Source organism: Barbus barbus (genome assembly GCF_936440315.1).
Source record: "Barbus barbus genome assembly, chromosome: 11".
Classification (NCBI taxonomy): domain Eukaryota; kingdom Metazoa; phylum Chordata; class Actinopteri; order Cypriniformes; family Cyprinidae; genus Barbus; species Barbus barbus.
In genome coordinates this window covers 25116929-25137188 of record NC_136739.1, presented here as the reverse complement: position 1 = coordinate 25137188, position 20260 = coordinate 25116929, and the positions used below count along the sequence as shown (strand labels likewise).

The 20260-nt window shown below is 36.8% G+C and overlaps 1 protein-coding gene across 1 annotated transcript in view; it reads left to right on the top strand.

Annotated features, from left to right (window-relative positions):
* The window catches only part of LOC306877176 (receptor tyrosine-protein kinase erbB-4-like), a 387678-nt gene that overhangs the window by 239487 nt on the left and 127931 nt on the right, over positions 1 to 20260 (top strand). Inside the window, exon 4 of the mRNA XM_079428753.1 lies at positions 18655 to 18786. Coding sequence (XP_079284879.1) covers positions 18655 to 18786 — 132 coding nt within the window. The remainder of the gene's footprint in view (positions 1 to 18654; positions 18787 to 20260) is intronic.

The following is a 20260-nucleotide window of genomic DNA, read 5'->3' as shown; positions in this document are numbered from 1 at the left end:
AGAAATGAAATGTAAACAAAGGAATATTCATACTTATTACAACGTTATTGTTTCGCTGGTTAAAAGTGCTCGCTGGGATGTTGTTCTGTGGACCCTTACCTGTGTAACTAAACTGGGATTTCAGCAGTGGACGCGTTTGTGACTCGTTATTACAATGAATCTGGTACGTACTGCTTTTTTATTCTGCATGTTTTGATGTGTACTGCTTACACAAATGTAGCAAATACATTCCCTATAAGCTTTCCATCGGAAAACAGCGATCTGTCGTCGATGCTTGAGGCTTAGACCTTCAGAATGATATATAGTTTGTCAAGATTAATGATATTCTTTCACGTTAAATTCATTCATAAACATTAAACTAGTGGGGGAAAAAAACGCTTCAGTGCGCCATCGCTCTGGTAAACGTTAACAGGTTAAGCCTCTCATTAAAAAAACACAACTTGACCCCAAAGATTGTTAATTACAGACCGATCTCAAATCTCCCTTTTCTGTCAAAGATACTAGAAAAAGTAGTATCCTCGCAATTATATTCCTTCTTAGAGAAAAATAGTATTTGTGAGGAATTCCAGTCAGGATTTAGACCTTATCATAGTACTGAGACTGCTCTCATTAGAGTTACAAATGACCTGCTTCTATCATCTGATCGTGGTTGTATCTCTTTATTAGTTCTACTGGATCTTAGCGCTGCGTTCGACACTATCGACCACAACATTCTTTTAAATAGACTAGAACACTTTGTTGGCATTAGTGGAAGTGCATTAGTATGGTTCAAATCTTACTTATCTGAACGCCATCAGTTCGTAGCAGTGAATGAAGAGGTATCATATCGATCACAAGTGCAGTACGGAGTACCTCAAGGCTCAGTACTAGGGCCGTTACTTTTCACGCTTTACATGTTACCCGTGGGAGATATTATCAGGAGACATGGTGTTAGTTTTCACTGTTATTCTGATGATACTCAGCTCTATATTTCTTCGCGGCCCAGTGAAACACACCAAATTGAGAAACTAACGGAATGCATAGTCGATATAAAAAACTGGATGATGAGTAACTTTTTACTGCTAAAGTCAGAAAAAACAGAGGTGTTAATTATCAGACCTAAAAACCTCACATGTAATAACCTAGAACACTATCTAACACTTGATGGCTGCTCTGTCAATTCTTCTTCATCAGTTAGGAACCTAGGTGTGCTGTTTGATAGCAATCTTTCATTTGAAAGCCATGTTTCTAGCATCTGTAAAACTGCGTTTTTCCATCTCAAAAACATATCTAAATTGCGACCTATGCTCTCAACGTCAAATGCAGAAATACTAATTCATGCGTTTATGACCTCAAGGTTAGACTATTGTAATGCTTTATTGAGTGGTTGTTCTGCACGCTTGATCAACAAATTACAGTTGGTCCAAAATGCAGCAGCTAGCGTCCTTACTAGAACCAGGAAGTACGACCATATTAGCCCGGTTCTGTCAACACTGAATTGGCTCCCCATCAAACATCGTATAGATTTTAAAACCTAGGCCGGACACCTGGATGAGCCCCGGGGACATATCCCCAGTCACCGTAGCCACCCGATCCGGTCCATATCCAGCCCAGATGGTCACTGCAGTCACCAGATCCAGTCCGTATCCAGATCAGATGGTGGATCAGCACCCAGAGATGACCTCTACAGCCCTGAACGTCAGCAGAGACCAGGACACCGAGATGAGCGCCAGAGACAGATCCCCAGTGAGGACCCCGCCACTTAAACAGCCATCGGGAAAGACCACTGGAACCAGTTGAGCCCTTACAATCTGACTTTGCTGCAGTTGGAATTGGAATTGAACTGCTGGTTCGTTTTGCCAGAGGAGAACTGGCCCCCCGACTGAGCCTGGTTTCTCCCAAGGTTTTTTTCTCCATTCTATCACCGATGGAGTTTTGGTTCCTTGCCGCTGTCACCTCTGGCTTGCTTAGTTGGGGACACTTCATTTCCAGCGATATCGTCGACCTGATTGCCAAAGACACTATTTAAACTGAACTGAGCTGTATGATGACATCACTGAATTCAATAATGAAATGCATTTAACTGAAAATCTTTTTTTTGTAATCTTTTCATTTTACATTATTGACACTATTTTCCTTGTTTGATATTGTGCAGTTGCTTTGACACAATTTACACTGTTAAAAGCGCTATATAAATAAAGGTGACTTGACTTGACTTGACACTGTGGCGGATGTTTGAACAGTGGTGTGTTGTGCTTGCCAGCGGTTCTGGCTGGGTTTCTGTGCATGCACATGCCAAAGCCTGTGTCATTGACATCGATAGCATGCAGAGCTGGAGTCGAAGCACAGCCATACACATCTATATGCACACAAACACTTACGTTTTCAAGTGATGCAAACACTACAGACTGATAAAAGGCATCTCTACCTCCGCTAGTCCTCCTGTTCTTGATGTCGTCTCTAATTTGGCATTGTTTCATCAAGCCCACAGCAGGAAACGTTAATGAAACATTTAAGAGTGCTAAGTCAATTACCTTTGCTTCTCACAATCACAGACCTCTTGTTTCAGAGGGAATATGATGGAATGGTTGTTCGGCTGAAGCTGTGGGATGTGCTTTGTTCACATAGTTGGTAGGTCGGTTGGAAACTCTATTGCTGTAAAGTCTAGTCCACATTGCAGCTTATTTTTTCTGAGATTGTCTGACTGGCATGTAAAGCAACCAGCCTCATTAAGCAGTTTACGCAATGGTTTATCTGCAACAATTGATGCTACTTTTATTAATTTTTCTATTTATGTATATAATTAAAAAAAAAAATATATATATATACACACACACACAACATTGTATTATATTTTAAACTATTTAAAACTTTTTGAAGGATACTGGTGTAAGGCGTGGGGTTTTAGCTGCCTGTGGGCTGATGTGAATAAAGACTATGGACTTGAAAATATCGACGGCTAGTAACTTTTATTGAGCAAAGCCCTAGAACTGGGGAGAAGAGCAACTAGTCTCCGTGCCCGCCACACTCTACTCTCCTCACTTCCTGCACTTCTCTTCACATACATGACCCTCCTTCTCAGAGGACGCAACACCAAAATAAAAGTCCTTGGCAAAAACATCCAGAAAAAGAATACAATGAATATTAAACAAACAACTTCACACTGGCAAAGATTGGTAAAGATTTGAAAATGACAATGAATTACATTTGGGGACTGCACTGTGATCCTTAAAAAGGAGTCTTTTAATGAGAATCTAATCTAAATATTCTTGTTCTAAATATGCCTGACAAGGTTTTTTTAGTGTATGAACTATTGTTACAATGAATAACATTTTAGTGGGTGTCTTATGTAAAAATGTGATATTCAGTATTTTTGTTGTTGTTTTTACTCAGAAAAAAATAATTAAACAGGGTGCATTCTAATATACAGGGGAAATATTAGAAATATGTATGTAATACATATGCATATAATTATATTAATGCATTGTGTTGCCTTCTTGAGCATCAGTAAATTAGTCCCTCAATTGCCCTCAATGTGAAAAGATGGATCTCAAAATCATATAGTCACTTTTGGAAAGGGTTCAAATATGCAAAAGATGCTGGAAAACCAAAGAATGTGCAGGAGCTGGAGAATTTTTCTGAAGAACAGCAGGCAGTTGAACTGATCAGAACCAACAAGGGACTCATGAACAACTATCACAAAACATAAAAACAGTCATGGGTCATCCAGGAAATTACACATAGTATTAAGATTCAAGGGTATGTAAACTTTTGAATGGGGTCATTTTTATAAATGTAGTTATTATTTTGTCTTGTGGAGTATATGTAAACATCTGTTATGTGAAATAGCTTATTCAGAACAGTACTACATAAAAAATAACATGCAGTTTTCATGATCCCTTCATGATTATTTTGTTTCAATTATTAACATTTTGCACATTCTGCAAGAGGTATGTAAACGTATTAGCACAACTGTGTGTGTATATATTGATATTCATAGAGAGCTAGATAGATAGACAGACAGACAGATCTCGATTTTTTTCATTTTAAATGTAATATTTTTTATTAAATATACAGGTACATCTAAAAAAATTAATATCGTGAAAAACTGCATTTATTTTTGTAACTTATTTCAAAACGTGAAACTTTCATATATATTTTAGATTCATTACATGTAAAGTAAGACATTTCAAAAGTTGTTTTGTTTTAATTTTGATGATTAGAACTTACAGCTCATGAAAGTCAAAATACAGTATCTCAAAATATTAGAATATTTCCTAAGATCAATCAGAAAAAGGATTAGCAAAGCAGAAAAGTTCAAGTTCTTTAAAGTATGTTCATTTATGCACTCAATACTTTGTCAGGGCTCCTTTAGCACAAACTCCAGCATCAGTGAGGAATGGCATGGAAGCGATCAGCCTGTGGCTCTGCTGAAGCACTATTGAACCTTCAGCGCCTCTGTATTGTTGGATCGACTGTTCTCATCTTTCTCTTGAAAATATCCCATAGATTCCACATGAGGTTCAGGTCAGGCATGTTGGCTAGCCAATCAAGCACAGTAATATCATGCTCAGCAAACCACTTGGAAATGATTTTGGCACTGTGGGCAGGTGCTAAAGTCCTGCTGGAAAAGCAAATCAGCATCTCCATAAAGCTTGTCAGCAGATGGAAGCATAAAGTGCTCCAAAATCTCCTGGTAGATGGCTGCATTGACTCTAGACTTGATAAAACACAATGGACCAACACCAGCAGACGTCAAAATCATCACTGACTGTGGAAACTTCAAACTGGACTTCAAGCAGCTTGGATTCTGTGCCTCTCCAGTCTTCCTCCAGACTCCAGACCTTGATTTCCAAATGAAATGCAAAATTAAAATTTATCTGAAAAGAGGACTTTGGACCACTGAGCATCAGTCCGGTTCTTTTTCTCCACAGCCCAGGTAAGATGCTTCTGACGTTGTCTCTGGTTCAGAAGTGGCTTGGTAGCCCTTTTCCTGAAGACATCTGAGCGTGGTGACTCTTGATGCACTGACTCCAGCTTCAATCCACTCCTTGTGAAACTCTCCCAAGTGTTTGAATCAGCTTTGCTTGACAGTATTCTCAAGCTTGCGGTCATCCCTGTTGCTTGTGCACCTTTTCCTACCCAATTTCTTCCTTCAAGTCAACTTTGCATTTAATGTGCTTTGATACAGCACTCTGTGAATGGCCACTCCTTTCAGTAATGACCTTCTGTGACTTACCCTCCTTGTGGAGGGTGTCAATGATTGTCTTCTGGACCATTGCCAAGTCAGCAGTCTTCCCCATTATTGTGGTTTCAAAGAACAAGAGATACCCTGAATTTAGACTGTAGTGATGGTCGTTTAATGAAACTCAAATGTAAATGTTCTAATATTTTGTAGTGATGGGAAGTTCGGATCATTTTACCGACTCGGACCTTTGAGTCTCGTTCAGCAAAATGAACGAATCTTTTTTCGAGTCATTTCGTTCATTTCGTTCATTTTAGCAAAATATAATTCAAATGTTATGTGTTACTTTCCAAACACATCTACTACTTATGCAAACGTTTATCACACTACAAACAATACAAAACTATGCTATAAGAAACAGAAAATATTACTTAATTGTTTACCTGGGTCTTTAGTCTATGATTAGCGCACCACCTCTTATCTGACAAGTGTTCGGGTTTGAGTCGTTCGTTCATCACGTGACAGCCCCATACGCTTAACCAATGCAGCGTGAGCCGGAAAGAGAATTGATTAGTTCTTGATCGAGTCTCGGGTTTGAGTCGTTCGTTCATCACGTGACAGCCCCATACGCTTAACTAATGCAGCCTGAGCCGGAAAGAGAATTGATTAGTTCGTCTATATCGAGTCTCGGGTTTGAGTCGTTCGTTCTTTTGTCACGTGACCACTTGCCGGATCAGTACATATCAAATAGGCTACCATAAAGTAAAACTGTATTTTTTGTATGTTGGATCATATTTAAGAATTATCATAAAATTATCAAAATATGTGTAATAAGCATTTTCCTAGAAATAAAAATGGTCTGTTCATTTTATTTATTTTAAAGCTTATTTATTTTATTATAAAAAAAAGCCTAGCTTGTTGTGCAGTATTTTGTTTTAGTTTTTTAAGGCTCTGTGGCTTTAGTATATTTTAATTTTCTTGTATTTTTTATTTAAATAGTTTAAATTCATTTTGGAATAGTTATCCTCTTTGCTATAGCTTTTTCTGGCACAAAAATAAACAATATTCAGGAGTGTGTACAGAGTGTTAATGTCTAAAGTGTCATATGTTACAAAAGTATAGTAAGTAACACTATAGTCCAATCTAAAGGGTTAACTCAAAAGACATAAATACAACAAGGTATTGTATTTTATGAAGTTTAGACTAAAAAAAATAAATAAAAACAAAGCATAACAAGTCAAGTCTGCTTTATTGTCAATTCTTCCACATGTACAGCACATACATACAGAGAACTGAAATTGCGTTACTCTCAGACCCTTGGTGCATACAGTTAACATTTAAGACACTGACAGTAGACGTTCAAATACAGATAAATACAGTTTAAACATATGTACATACAACTATACAGATATACAAATGAGGACGTTTGTAGAAAAATAAAAAAGAGATAAAGTGGCATAAGGCACATGGCAGAATAGATAAGAGTGCAAACCAGTTAAAAAAACAAAACTGTGCAGATATATGTGTAGTGCAAGAAGAGCTTAACCAACTCGTTATTATCTTTTTTTACCACATGGTGTTATGGAAAAGAACCATGTGACAGAAATTAAAAGCAATAATTTGAGACCAGAAAAGCATCACATAACTGTAAGAGTAAATAATAATACTAATAATTCTAATAATAATAATACTAATAATAATGACTATGCACCAGTTTGTAAGGAAGGTTGTAAATTAACTAATTTCTCTGTCCAAAACTGTCACGTCACGTGACAAAAGAACGAACGACTCAAACCCGAGACTCGATATAGAAGACCTAATCAATTCTCTTTCCGGCTCAGGCTGCATTGGTTAAGCGTATGGGGCTGTCACGTGATGAACGAACGACTCAAACCCGAGACTCGATATAGAAGAACTAATCAATTCTCTTTCCGGCTCACACTGCATTGGTTAAGCGTATGGGGCTGTCACGTGATGAACGAACGACTCAAACCCGAGACTCGATATACAAGAACTAATCAATTCTCTTTCCGGCTCAGGCTGCATTGGTTAAGCGTATGGGGCTGTCACGTGATGAACGAACGACTCAAACCCGAGACTCGATATAGAAGAACTAATCAATTCTCTTTCCGGCTCAGGCTGCATTGGTTAAGCGTATGGGGCTGTCACGTGATGAACGAACGACTCAAACCCGAGAATGCTGTATAATGCGCATGCGCGACTGAACGAATCACTCCCCGAGACGACTCGTTCTTCCCGAGTCACATTAAAGATTCGTTCAAAATGAACGAATCGTTCAAGAACGACCCATCACTAATATTTTGAGATACTGGATTTTGACTTTCATGAGCTGTAAGCTCTAATCATCAAAATTAAAAAAAAAATTTAAAATGTCTTACTTTACATGTTATGAATGTAAAATATATATGAAAGCTTCACTTTTTGAAATGTTACAAAAAAATGTTAAAAGATATTTAAAAAAGATATTTTTCAAAGCAGAGTTTTTATGCTAGTTTTATTGCTAGCAAGTGCATCAAACTAAACTTTTTTAAAAATGTAATGCCACTAACCTGATTACAAGTGATTAGTTGAAACCGATACTTTCTAAATATTGCTTTGTTCCAGCATTGACCCTTGGAAACTGTGTAGACACCAGCTAATCCGATTAGAATTGGCAATTTTAGCTAAGGCTTACCATTTTTGTGTGCAATATGCATCAAACAGTCAGTGAATGAACTGTTCAATAGTCTGTGGGTGTGCTTACTGAGACTCGAGACTGTATAACATTCAATTATAGAAATACTTCTGCAATATTATATAAAGCATTTGACTGTAACAGGTCCACGCATACATATCGTGCACTATATGGGTGCATGGCAGCACTGTAAGGAATAACTGAAAAACTGTTGAGGTTGGAAATCAAAGAGGACAAGAAAATAATTGGAAAATGCCTCGAAATCACTTTTCTTAAAAGGCCACCTATTAGTTATTCTCCTTTTCCTGCTTCCTGATTGACTAGTGAGGCGATATCTAAGAGGAAGCAGGTGAACATAACTAGGAATACCTGTCCTGATTACCATGGAGTCACATCAGACGCCACCACGAAGCATGCCCAGTGACACAGAAAACACCAGAAGTAGCAAGAGAAGCAGAAAGCAGCTGGTGTGCATCTAGAGTAGTAAATCTAGTGTGCGCCGGCTCTTGTGTTTCAGCTAAACTGGCACAGCAAGGTCTTTGCCGCAGCATCCCCGTCTTCCTCCGTGGCTTAATAATTAATATATTTATTTTTTGCATAGTGGCACACAGGGACGAGGTTCAGGGGCTGCACTGAATGCAGTGGCGGGTAATAGGACACGAATAGCCCCTGCTGCTGCTACGGCCGCCCTTCCAAGCGCTCAAGATGCCCAGGTGGGGTCTGCCATGTGGATGAATGCATGATGCTAAATATACCCCAAACTCCCTCACTTCCCCACCTGGCCTCTTGTTTACTCTCAGAGCACATCTGAAATCACTTTTCCAAACACAGACAATTTCCTCATCCAGCCCTCTTACATCATTTTGCAGCACTACGCATGAACTAATTTTTTAATGTGTTACACAAGGTATTTTAAGTCATCTCTAGTTTTGGTAGCAGAGCAAAGTTTGGCCCAAGCAAAGTTTTGGAGTCAAAACTAGAGCTTAAATTCACTTTAACTGGGGATGGGAATTATTATAGGAAAATGATTATGGTTCTGTTAGGAATGCTTTTTCACTAGCTTTAAGTAAGGGTGAGATAGAAAGAATAGACATGTTTAAGTTTATTTATTTATTTATTTTTTGGGGGAGGTTATTGCTTCCCAGCCTTATTATTATTATTATTATTATTATGTATTTTCATTATTTATTTGTATTATTTAGTTTACTTTATTTTATTTTATTTGACAGCTTATTGCTTAAAGTAACAATTATTTTCTCATATCACAGTTTATTGTTTTAGAGATGATTATAAGTAAATAAATCAATTCCCAATGAAACTGGCCATGTGTGGAGATACATATGAAGAGTTCAGATGCAAAAGCCTCTAAGTGCCGTCTGGAATTGTCTTCTAAAATGAGCATTTTTATCAGGCTTCTTTATGTTCAGTTATTTCACTTTATGAAAATGAAAATTAACCTTTATGAAAATGAACTTATTCATTGCCATTAAAGTGAAATTACTGATCCTACACATAGGAGCCTGGTAAAAAATATGCTAATTTTAGAAGAAAATTTCAAATGGCTCTTAGTGGCTTTTGCATCTGAACTCTTTATATACACTTTATATTATATTTATAGACTATTTACATCATTTATATTCTCTTTCAATCTGTTATGAGATTTAGAGGTTGAGTTCAAAGGTGTTCCTGGCTTCACCTGTAGGCTATCAGGGGAATGCGACCTCTCCCTGAGGTTAAGAGAGGTCACAGTCGAGTCATCTGTATTAAGGTGCTTTTTTGTTTCAGTTAGGTTTATTTTTTTCTCTCTCTCTCTCTTTGAATCTCCTGGGTACAGAGCTCATTGGAGTGCTGGTGTGGGGTGAACTGCTCTGATATCTGAAGTGTCACTCAGAAGCCAACGTTGACCGCCTCTCCCTCTCTACCTATGTTTTTCATTGTGGTTTTCATTTTTATGAAAGCATGCATTTAAGCTAAATTGTGTTCTCTGATTGAGCCATTGTGCAGTTAAGGAGCCATTTTGCTCAGCCCAAAGAAATAGAGAATGGATGTTTGAGTTCAATGTTAACAGCTTTCTCCACAGCACAATTTTTTAAAACACAGTTTTTTCTTAATCACCCTTTTTGAACATTGTTTGCCCAAATAATAATAATAATAATTATATTACATTACGTTACGTTACATTGTTATATTATATTAATATCCAATATTATATTATCCACTTTATATTATCCAAAGTGACTTCCCAATGAGGAATACAAGCTATTCATCTTAACGGGATAGTTCACCCCCAAAAAATTGTCCTCATTTACTCATCCTCATGTTGTTCCTAACCTGTCTGTATTTCTTTATTCTGTTGAATGTAAAAGTTCAATATTATGGAAGTCAGTGGGGTGCAGCTTTGGTTACCCACATTTTTCAAAAAGATTTTTTTTTAACATTCATTCATTCATTCATATTTTTGTGTGTGTGTGTTCAACAGTATAAAGACACTCATACAGTGAACAGTGAATGAAATAAAAAATATATATATTATATTATATTATATCATATTCTTAATTTTTAAATCATAGATGTCATCAAAAGGTATTATGGAGATTATGTAACATTACTCGCCAACACTGCACTACAGCCATATTCAGACACTCTGCACTGCTCTCTCTCTCTCTCTCTCTCTCTCTCTCTTATAAAGTTGTTCATCACAGTGTTGACCTGAAGTAACTGCGTTCAAATCCTCCCAGAGGAGATAGCTGGCCCAATGCAGATAGCTGGCCCAATGCACAAGTTGTGTACAGTTTTGTAGACGACGGTCTTAATCTGTGTTCGTTATCTGCAGACAAACCATTACTGTTTCCTTTCCTATAGGCCTGTGTTTCAGAAATCTATTCCCACAAGCGTGCCACTGCATGTAGTGATTTAACTGCTCTAATTCAACAAGCTCACCTACTCGACCCAGATATGTAGCATGAAAGGTTATTTCAGTTACTAGAAATGAGACTTACCCTTTGCCCTCGCTCATTTATACCGCTACTCCTTTTCTATTATTTTCTCAGATAAATAAGCAGATGCTCTCTGCCCTAGATAATTCCATAAGCCTTTAATCTTAGCCATGTTTCATAAAGATTCATCGGAAACAATTGCGTGAGGGATAACAAAATTTAATCAGCCTGCTTTAAACGCATTTACCACCCTGAGGAAGTCAAGGGGCAGAGAGGATTGTTGGTAAAACCCACCGTCTGAAGCTGTCATCCATCATGTTTGTATATATACTGCACCTATATTTATTGAGCCGACCAGCCTTGAACCCTAATACACCTTGTAACCCAACAAACAACTCAAAATAAGACTGGGTTCAAATGCTTCCACAGTAACTGTTCATAAATAGATGTTATAGTGTATTGTGAGCATCTGTCATTGCTTTTAACAACACTGTTACTACACAGTTTTCCCCTCAGCATTCAATATACTTTAAATTCTTGCTTTATTGCTTGTATTTCACGCCGTCACTGTGACAATTCCCCTTGTAACATTTGCCAATAAATATTGCCCTCCTGTAGGTAGAAAGGGTGTCCTATTTTTTCCACTGCCATTTTTTACTTTTTTATTTGTATCAGCCTTGGTTGGATTTGAAAGGGATTTATTTCAATGCAGCTCTTGCCTGTTATTTATTGCCTTTGTCATTGGTTTTTCAAGAGTTGTTATCGAGTTGGTCTTTGTCGCTCCACAGTCTGAGCAAAAAAAAAAAAAAATGATGCATTGAGCACTACAAGAGGGTCCTTGGTTCAGATGAATTCCAAGGTCCGAAACAGACACACGTAACCAGTAGAACACATGTTCTGCTGTCAGCACCCATCACATATGGGCCATCAGTAGGCTCCCGTGATGCTTTGCCTGCCGTGGCCACTCATGCTTGAATGTCAACAGTGTCTCGTTAAAAGTGCATTTGCTCGCAGCCAGCGTGGCACGGATGCCTGCTGAACTACTCCCGCACAGGTCCGCACCTTCCCCCTTTCTCTCTCCTGAACGCCTGCGGCATCATCTCCTCATAAATGCTTTTATGTAGTTAAATTAAAGCCGTTGTTCTTTTCAGGTCAGTGGTTAAATACATAAAAGTGCAATTAAATTCAAATGGAGTCTGTCTGTGTTTTATTCCTAGTTTGCCACCCCTGTTTCTCTAGATTTATGTGAGCGGCTCTTTTGCTCTGGCCTTGGCCAGGGTGTTCATAGAAAGCCCATCTTATTATTGTAGCTAAATAATGTGTAAGTGAGCAACAGTACACAGCTTTGAGCTTTCACACTATGGTTCAAAAATTTGGGATCAGTAAGATTTTTTTTAAAGAAATTATTATTTTTATTTAGCTAGTACCCATTAAATTGATCCAAATTGACAGTAAAGACATGCTATAATATTACGAAAGATTACTATTTCAAATACATGCTGTTATTTTGAGCTTTAAATTTATTAATATTGATTAAAGAATCTTGAAATCTACAAATGTAAAATAAGCAGCACAACTGTTTTCAAGATTGATAATTAATTGATAATTACAATTATTTTTTTAAAAGATCACATGACACTGAATACTGTTGTAGGAGTAATGATGCTAAAAATTCATCTTAAATTACAGGAATAAATTACATTTTAAAATGTATTTAAATGGGGAAAAGGTTATTTTAAATTGTAATAATTTCACAATATTATTGTTTTTACTGTAGTTTTGATCAAATAATCAGTTTTATAGTCAATATAGTGTCATATATAGATTTTTCTGTCATATTTATTCATTTGTTAGTTTCACTTTTTTATTTCTTTTAGTTTTGATTTTATTACATTTTATTGCCCATGGGTCAAATCCCGACATTGTTGACTATGATAGGATTATATGAAGCATTCATAGAAAGTAGGTTGTTTGGATTGATTTTAAAGATTAGCCATTATCATCTGTAAGCAATCAGGATTCAGAAGGTAGAACAAATCGTTATGTGCCGTAAGTGACTTTTTTGTGAAATAAGACCAAAAAATGTCCCTTCTACTTGACCGATACCACTAAAATGTATCTGTCAGGTAGTAAAACCATTTCAGGTAGTTTTTCTGAGAAATCACTCCTGTCTCTGACAGGCGTAGGCTCTATAAATGCTATTATTTACCTATTATCTGTCTGCTTTTGAGTCATTTCTGAATTGGTCAGTTGTGATAAGTGGCACGTGGAAGGAATAACTTGCATTTTTTCTCAAATTGGACACAGAGGGACAAACTATCTTCAAATTTCCAGTGAAAGATATGTACGAATGCATAAAAAGTCTTGTCGTTTCTCTCTCTTAGGTCTTGTTTAGCATTGATTTTAGCACACTCACTCTCACAAAATAATAAAGACAGCATGACAGATATCACCCTCAATGGTGCAAAGAACAATAATGTTCGGTTGAACTACAATTAAAACGCGAAGTGTTTATTGTTCTCACAAAGTCCTGATATGTCGGTTTCAGGGCGATTTTTGTTCTCCTCATCAGAAAGAAAAACCACTCTGTGTTCCCTCTCGTTGTTTGCTCAACTTTACTCATTGCATTTTTTTATCCAGACAGCATCTCCTTGGTAACACGGCTGGAGAGGCCAGACTGTGTGGTGCAGAGCCTCACTTTGATGGATGGTGCAGAAGATCACCTATTTGTACAGTGGCGGCAGTGGAAGTTGGCACAGTCTGGCATATCATTCCTCATAAGCCCTGCCAGGCTCAGTCCCTCTGTGCCACACGCAGAGCCAGACTGCTGGCAGTGACTGGCATAAGGCTGGGGTGATGTTGGCACTCTATGATGAATAGATGGGCATTACTATGCCTGATTGTCTTAGTCATCTTATGGAGGAAGTGTTACAGTGAATGAACTACTGGATTAGGTGATTGTTAAAGAAGACGCTTGACTAGTTCAAGTTGACCTAATGAAAGATCCTGCATACTGCATACTGCACCGCTGGTGCCATGATGTCCTGTTCTGGTCCATTTAGTTAATGAAACTGATTGTTTTAAGCCCAGAAAAAAAAAAATCATTATCTATTAGTATTTATATTAGCTTGCGTACACAGCGTTTTTAGCCATTGTAAACTATGTTTTCATCCAAAGTTGCAAATTTAACTTGTGTGGAAAATTAAAATATTTTTTGTCAGATTTGCAAATAAGCCCTAACCCTAATGTTTCCTTCTCATGTGCTCAACAAAATCGCGACTTCCTGGGAAGCTGGCACAAAGTATCAATAATAAAAATGAAAGTTACAACCGCTACATAATAAATGACTTGCGTCTTAATGCATGCAGACAAAACGCAGTAACAAATACTGTTATGTTTGTGTTTGGAGGCGGATGCCTAATGTTTGGAAACGTAATCATGTGACAATTCTGGTAGGTAATTATATAAAATAATTTTGATGATGAACTTTTACTCAGGAATTTCAGAATTATTAAAACTACATTTGAGATGGTGTGCGATGAGATTGGCACACTGGTTATCCAATCACTTAATCTTTTGAGGCAAGTCACATGAGTTTTTGTTGCGAATTGGCAATTTTATTCAGTAAACGTGTTTCCATCATAGTTTATGCACATGTTTTCTTATTGGATAAAAATACCTCACTTGAGTGCATACATTTTTATGTGCATTTTAAGATTTTATGTGCATCTTGACATTTCTATTCAGCAGTTTTCATACAATATCCCAACATGTGCATAGAAGTTTGTGGATGGAAACATAGCTATAGGCATATTCTTGTTCAAAGGTTGTTCCAAAAGGTAAGATTCAATTTAATATTCTCAATTCTAATAAAAGTACAGGTTACACTTTATTTCGATAGTCCACTATAGACATTCTACTACCTATAAATAACTTTTTAGCTACATGTCAACTACATGTCAACTAATTCTCATTAATTTGCAACTACATGTCTACTAACTCTCAGTAGGGTAGGTTTAGGGTTAGCAGAATAAGTTGACACTTTCAAAGTTTCTCATACTCGGTATGTTGTATGTTGTGGACCCATCAAAATAAAGTGCTAGAAGATATTAAACAGACAGTCTGCTAATACTCTAATGACTGCTAGTTGACATGTAGTTGCAAAGTTACTTACTGTTAGTAGAATGTCTAAAGTGGACTATCGAAATAAAGTGTCACCAAAGTACATTGCATCTTTAGTTTATCCTCAGAGATGGCAATCCCATACAATATTGCTCACACAGTAACTAAGTGACAAGATCAATTAACATTGGCAGACATATCGGATTACAATAGCTTTATTTCATTAAACACTGAAGTACAGCAGTAGAAAATAGTTCATTATAATTCAAAATGGATTAAAATGTGTTTTTATGTATTTTTTATGCTATGCTTAATCTCATGCCATTAGTTTATTAACATGTTAACAGCTAATTTTTTTTAAAGTCAGTTATCAAGTCGAGTCTCCTGTGTGCTTCACATTAGAAGCCCTGTTTGTATAATGCACAGAGTTGTGTTCCAAATCAGTCACTTATGATGTTCCTTTTCAGTTCGAGTGCTGCCTTAAAAGGATGCTGCCTATGTAAGCAATACAGTAAGGCGGCTCACTAGGTTTTGGAACAGAGCCAAGACTTATTTTACTCTAACGTGCTTCAAGTTCTTGCATGTTTTAAGTATGTAGGTTTGACACAATGGTGTGTGTGCATGTAGCCTACAGCGTTTCCCAATGACTGACATTAATGTTTTCACTTCATTTGAGACAAAATTGAATCTGTAGCTTTTACAGACCCAAATACAAGGCAAACAGTCATTCAGATGAAACCAGCTGTCATGATAGCCAAAAGGAACACACTTTACTGAACCCAGCGCCAGTGCTGGCATCTAGACTGCCAGTGTGTGTGTGTGTGTGTGTGTGTGTGTGTGTGTGTGTGTGTGTTTTCTACCCCTCCAGCTGTGTCCTTTGATACAGGTAACTTGCCTGACAATCTGTGCCAGCTGAGAAACTGAGATTAGGGTGATAATGTGGCTTAATTTTCCAGATTTATCAAGTGATTTTTATGGTATAGGGGTAAATAAATAAATAAATAAATATTAAATGTAAATGCCAAACTTAAATGAAGATCTTAAATATAATCATTAAATCTAAATCTAAATATCAAATCGAAATGTTAAATATAAATCTATAAATGTTTAACTGTTAAACACATGGTTTATGACTAACTTTCTTCTTTTGAACACAAAAGAAGATATTTTGAAGAATGCTTTTATTTAAAAAAAAAAATTCTGTACAATGAATGTCAGTGGGGTCCAAAATAAAACTGTCACTATATGGACAAAACAATACCATCTTTTGTGTTCCACAGACAAAATAGGGGAAAAAGAGAAGAGAAGTACAACAGGAAATATCATGCCTTTGTAGAGGGCTTTGAATGTTGGACCTTTGAGTAAGGAAGTTAATAATTTAGATGGGCTTGTGCAACTAGCTTTAGCCACAACTTTTTCAATGAATATTGCTTGTAAACAAATGGCATTATCTGTTTTAATGTTTAGTCTTCTCTTGTATGATCAATGTTTTGATATTATAACATAATAGGTGCTGACTGAGCCTCTGTAGTCTTCAGTTGTGGGCTCTCTCTTCCCTCTGGTGTTTTTATCTGATATATGCGGTAAGTTTCAGTGAAGCTGTAGAGAAATCATCTGTAGAGACAGAGAAAGACAGCGTTCATGAGTCTCCTTCAACCGGTCGGGCCGTCTGAGGACCCCTGCTGAGTTCTGCCATTGCATTTATTTGTTTTTCGGATTCTTGCCTCTAGGATAATGCAAGACATTTGCGTTCAGCACCTCCCAGCATGTCAGATGCAGAGAACGCTAAAATGAATTTATCCATTGAGCGACAGGTTTCTCAATGCCCTGTAGAGAGAGGGGGAATACACAATAACACCGTCTCCAATCATCCATGGAGTACAGTTTAATCAAGCTTTTGTTAGGCTATTATCAGTTTCAGATGGCCCGTGGTTATGAATACGTCTCATCTGCTCTTCTGCCACACGGCTAATCTCCTGTAGCCATGAAAGAGAAACCCAGTGCAGTAAGTAATGCAAATCTGGTATAAGCTCCCTAGTGTTTTTGTCCACGCAAGTGAGGATTACTCTAGACACGTTAAGATCATAATGCTCATTGTCATCTGGTGTGCCCAAACAGAGATGTCTCACCCGTGAACACACGGGGAGGGGAACAACAGATTGATTTCTCTCCAAATCCGGTGATCCATGTATGATGCATATTAGGGCAAAGGATTGAGAGGCGTCTCCCTGCAGATGAAATATGAAATTACAAACCTGTTAGCGCTGCTGTCCAGAATGTCGGGCCTCCAAATCCAGGATGGATCTGATTCTGACATTGTCTGGGAATGTAATCATTTCCTTCCCTCTGTTTGTGTCTGCCGGGAGTAGATGTCTCTCAGAGGAGAGGAAGAAAGTGGGGAGAAATACAATGAAGAGAAAATCAAAACAAAAACAGATTAGGGTTATTAATAGCAGTAAGAGTCTAATTCGTCTAGCCATTGTGTCAAGGAATAGTTATGCCATTATTTATTCACCCTCATTCCGTTTCAAACCTGTATGACTTGCAGTGTTTTCTTCTTTGGATAATAAAAGGAGAGATTTTGACATTCATTTTATAGTGAATGGGGACTGGAGCTCTCAAACTTCAAAAAGAGGTGTGAGTTATTATACATCATGCAATATTTTTGTGTGATAAACAGACCAAAGATTAAGTCATAGTTCACTGAAAATGAGTTGTGACTGGATTGAGTCACTGAGGTTTGTAATATAATAATTTAGACTTCATGAAACATATCACAATTTTACTGAAATAAAAAATCAAAATTGAATTAATTGTTGCATCTCATCTCTTAAACACTCTTGAACATCAAAAAGTTTGAAATTTCAGTCTGTTCCTAAATCAATCCTTATCATGTCCATATACTTGGACGTATATGTCTTGCATAATATGTATTGAGAACTCTTGATAATTATGTGTATGATAATATACAGTATTGATAGTTTAGCTTTAAAATCGCAGTACCAATTGTAATTACAAAAAAGCTGCTACTAGTACATTCAAGATTTCTCCTGTTGTTTCACAGAAAAAAAAATGTAATCTTTTTCTGAACTAATCATTTTGACTCGCATATCATGAATTCATTCAAAAGATCAGACTTGAATGAATTGTTCACATTGTTGTGTGTTACTTGAACACTCCTGAACATCAAAAGAGCTTGAACTTTTGGTCTGTTCCTGACAAAAGACCATGGTATGTCTTCAAAATACCTGTGTATTTATTACACATCATGTATTTATTATAATTTATTGGTAGTTTTGGTCCTTTTTAAGCTTTAAAACTTCAGTGCCTATTCATTGTAATTCCCCCCAAAAATGTTTACCTTATTCAAATGTCACCTTTTGTGTTTCTTACGAGTCATACAGGTTTGGACCAACATGGGGTGAGTAAATGATTAGAAAATTCCTTTTTGACAGAACTGTTCCATTAAAGTTGTATCTGACTGTGGATTGCTGGCTGACTAACCTTAGAAGTAGGCCAGTACTGACACTAGAGGGTCAAAAATAGTCATTGAGTGAAGAAATCAAATTATTTTATACATTATCTTTGTGCTCCAGGGAGCCTCACCTTGCTCTCTCTGTGTAACGTAAGATAGTGACGAGGTCACCTTCAGTGGAGCGATATGCTCAGAGGTGTCCGCTGAAATAAGTCATTAAGTAGTCAGTGGTGTTTTATTGTTGCTGTCTGTGTTTTAACAGAAATTCTGAATGGAGGGGTGTATGTGGACCAGAACAAGTTCCTGTGTCATGCCGATACCATCCACTGGCAGGATATAGTGAAAACCGCTCGCCCCGATCACCTGGTTGTGCCGTCCAATAGCAGCAGCTCATGTGAGTACTGACCAGTCAGAGAATGAGGGACAATACTAAAATGGATTGTTAATACAGTACTGTTTAAGATTGGGGGCAGTATGATGTTTTTGAAAGAAGTCTCTTATGCTCACCATGGCTGCATTTATTTGATTCAGAATACAGTAAAAATATATTATGAAATATTTTGTAGTCTAAAATGACTTGGATTTTAATATGTTTTTAAAATGTGATTTATTCCTGTGATGCAAAGCAGCAGCCATTAATGCAGTACATTACTGCAGTCATCAGTGTCACATGATACTTCAGAAATCTTATTGTATACTAATTTTGTGTTCAAGCACATTTTATTATTGTAATTATTATCAATGTTGAAAACAGTTTTTGCTGAACAGTCTTTTTATGGAAACTGTGGTTTTGTTTTTAGAGTTATTTGATTACTAGAAAATTCAAAATTATAGCATTTATTTGAAATAGAAATCTTTTATAACATTGTCTTTACTGTCACTTTTGACCGAAATGCCCTTGCAGAATATAATTAATTTCTTTACAAAATAAATAAATGAAAAACAAAACTTACTGACCCCAACCTTTTGAATAGTAGTGTACTATTGTTCTTTCTATTCATCAAAGAATCCTGAAGAAAAATGTTGTACAGTGACAAAATAATATTTTCGGGGGGATTTGTAGCTCACTCCAAAATTTAAATTTAGTATGCTTATGTCAGTCTAAACATGTGCTGTTATTTTTCTGAACACAAAAGGAAAACACACTCACAGCTTTTTTATCATACAATGAAACCAGGGAACTGTCAAGATCCAAAAAGGATTTTAAAAACACCATAACGCAGTTCATGGGACTATTTTATGCAACTTGTATTCTGTCAATATGAGCTACTCTTGTATTTAAAAATAAAACTAAACAGCATATAGTGACAAGATAAGGGTGAGTTTTAATTTTGACTTTAACTAAAAGCTTGTTTTTACAGCTTTTAGTGATAATTTGGAGATCGTTATACCCAATCAATCAATCAATCAATCAATCAATCTTCTTTATCTGTTTTGCCTCCCCACTCTTCAAATCTAGTGTGTTGAATTTGTAATCCACTGTAATCTCTTAGTGTTTTGGGGGAGGGATTGTCCTCATTGATTTTATTTAGTTATTTAGTGAGGTTATTTACATTGGCTATTCAAAAAAAACAACAGGGAATAAGCAATGCGCCTTTCACCAATTAAAATGCAATCCTGCCCTTCCAGCCAATGTTTATCAATTACTTTTTTCCAATGTTTGTAACCTTCAGATTAGGTTAGAAGCAGCGGTGTGGGCAGTAAGGAAAAGCATAGAATGATCTTGACGGTCAATGAATGTAAACATTAAAATCAACCAAATGAAACCTTGAGCATCTCTGGCATTATTTACTCACCTTATTTTCAAACCTGAATGACATTTTAATGACCAAGAGCTTCAAAGTTCAAAAAAGCACCATAAAAGTGGC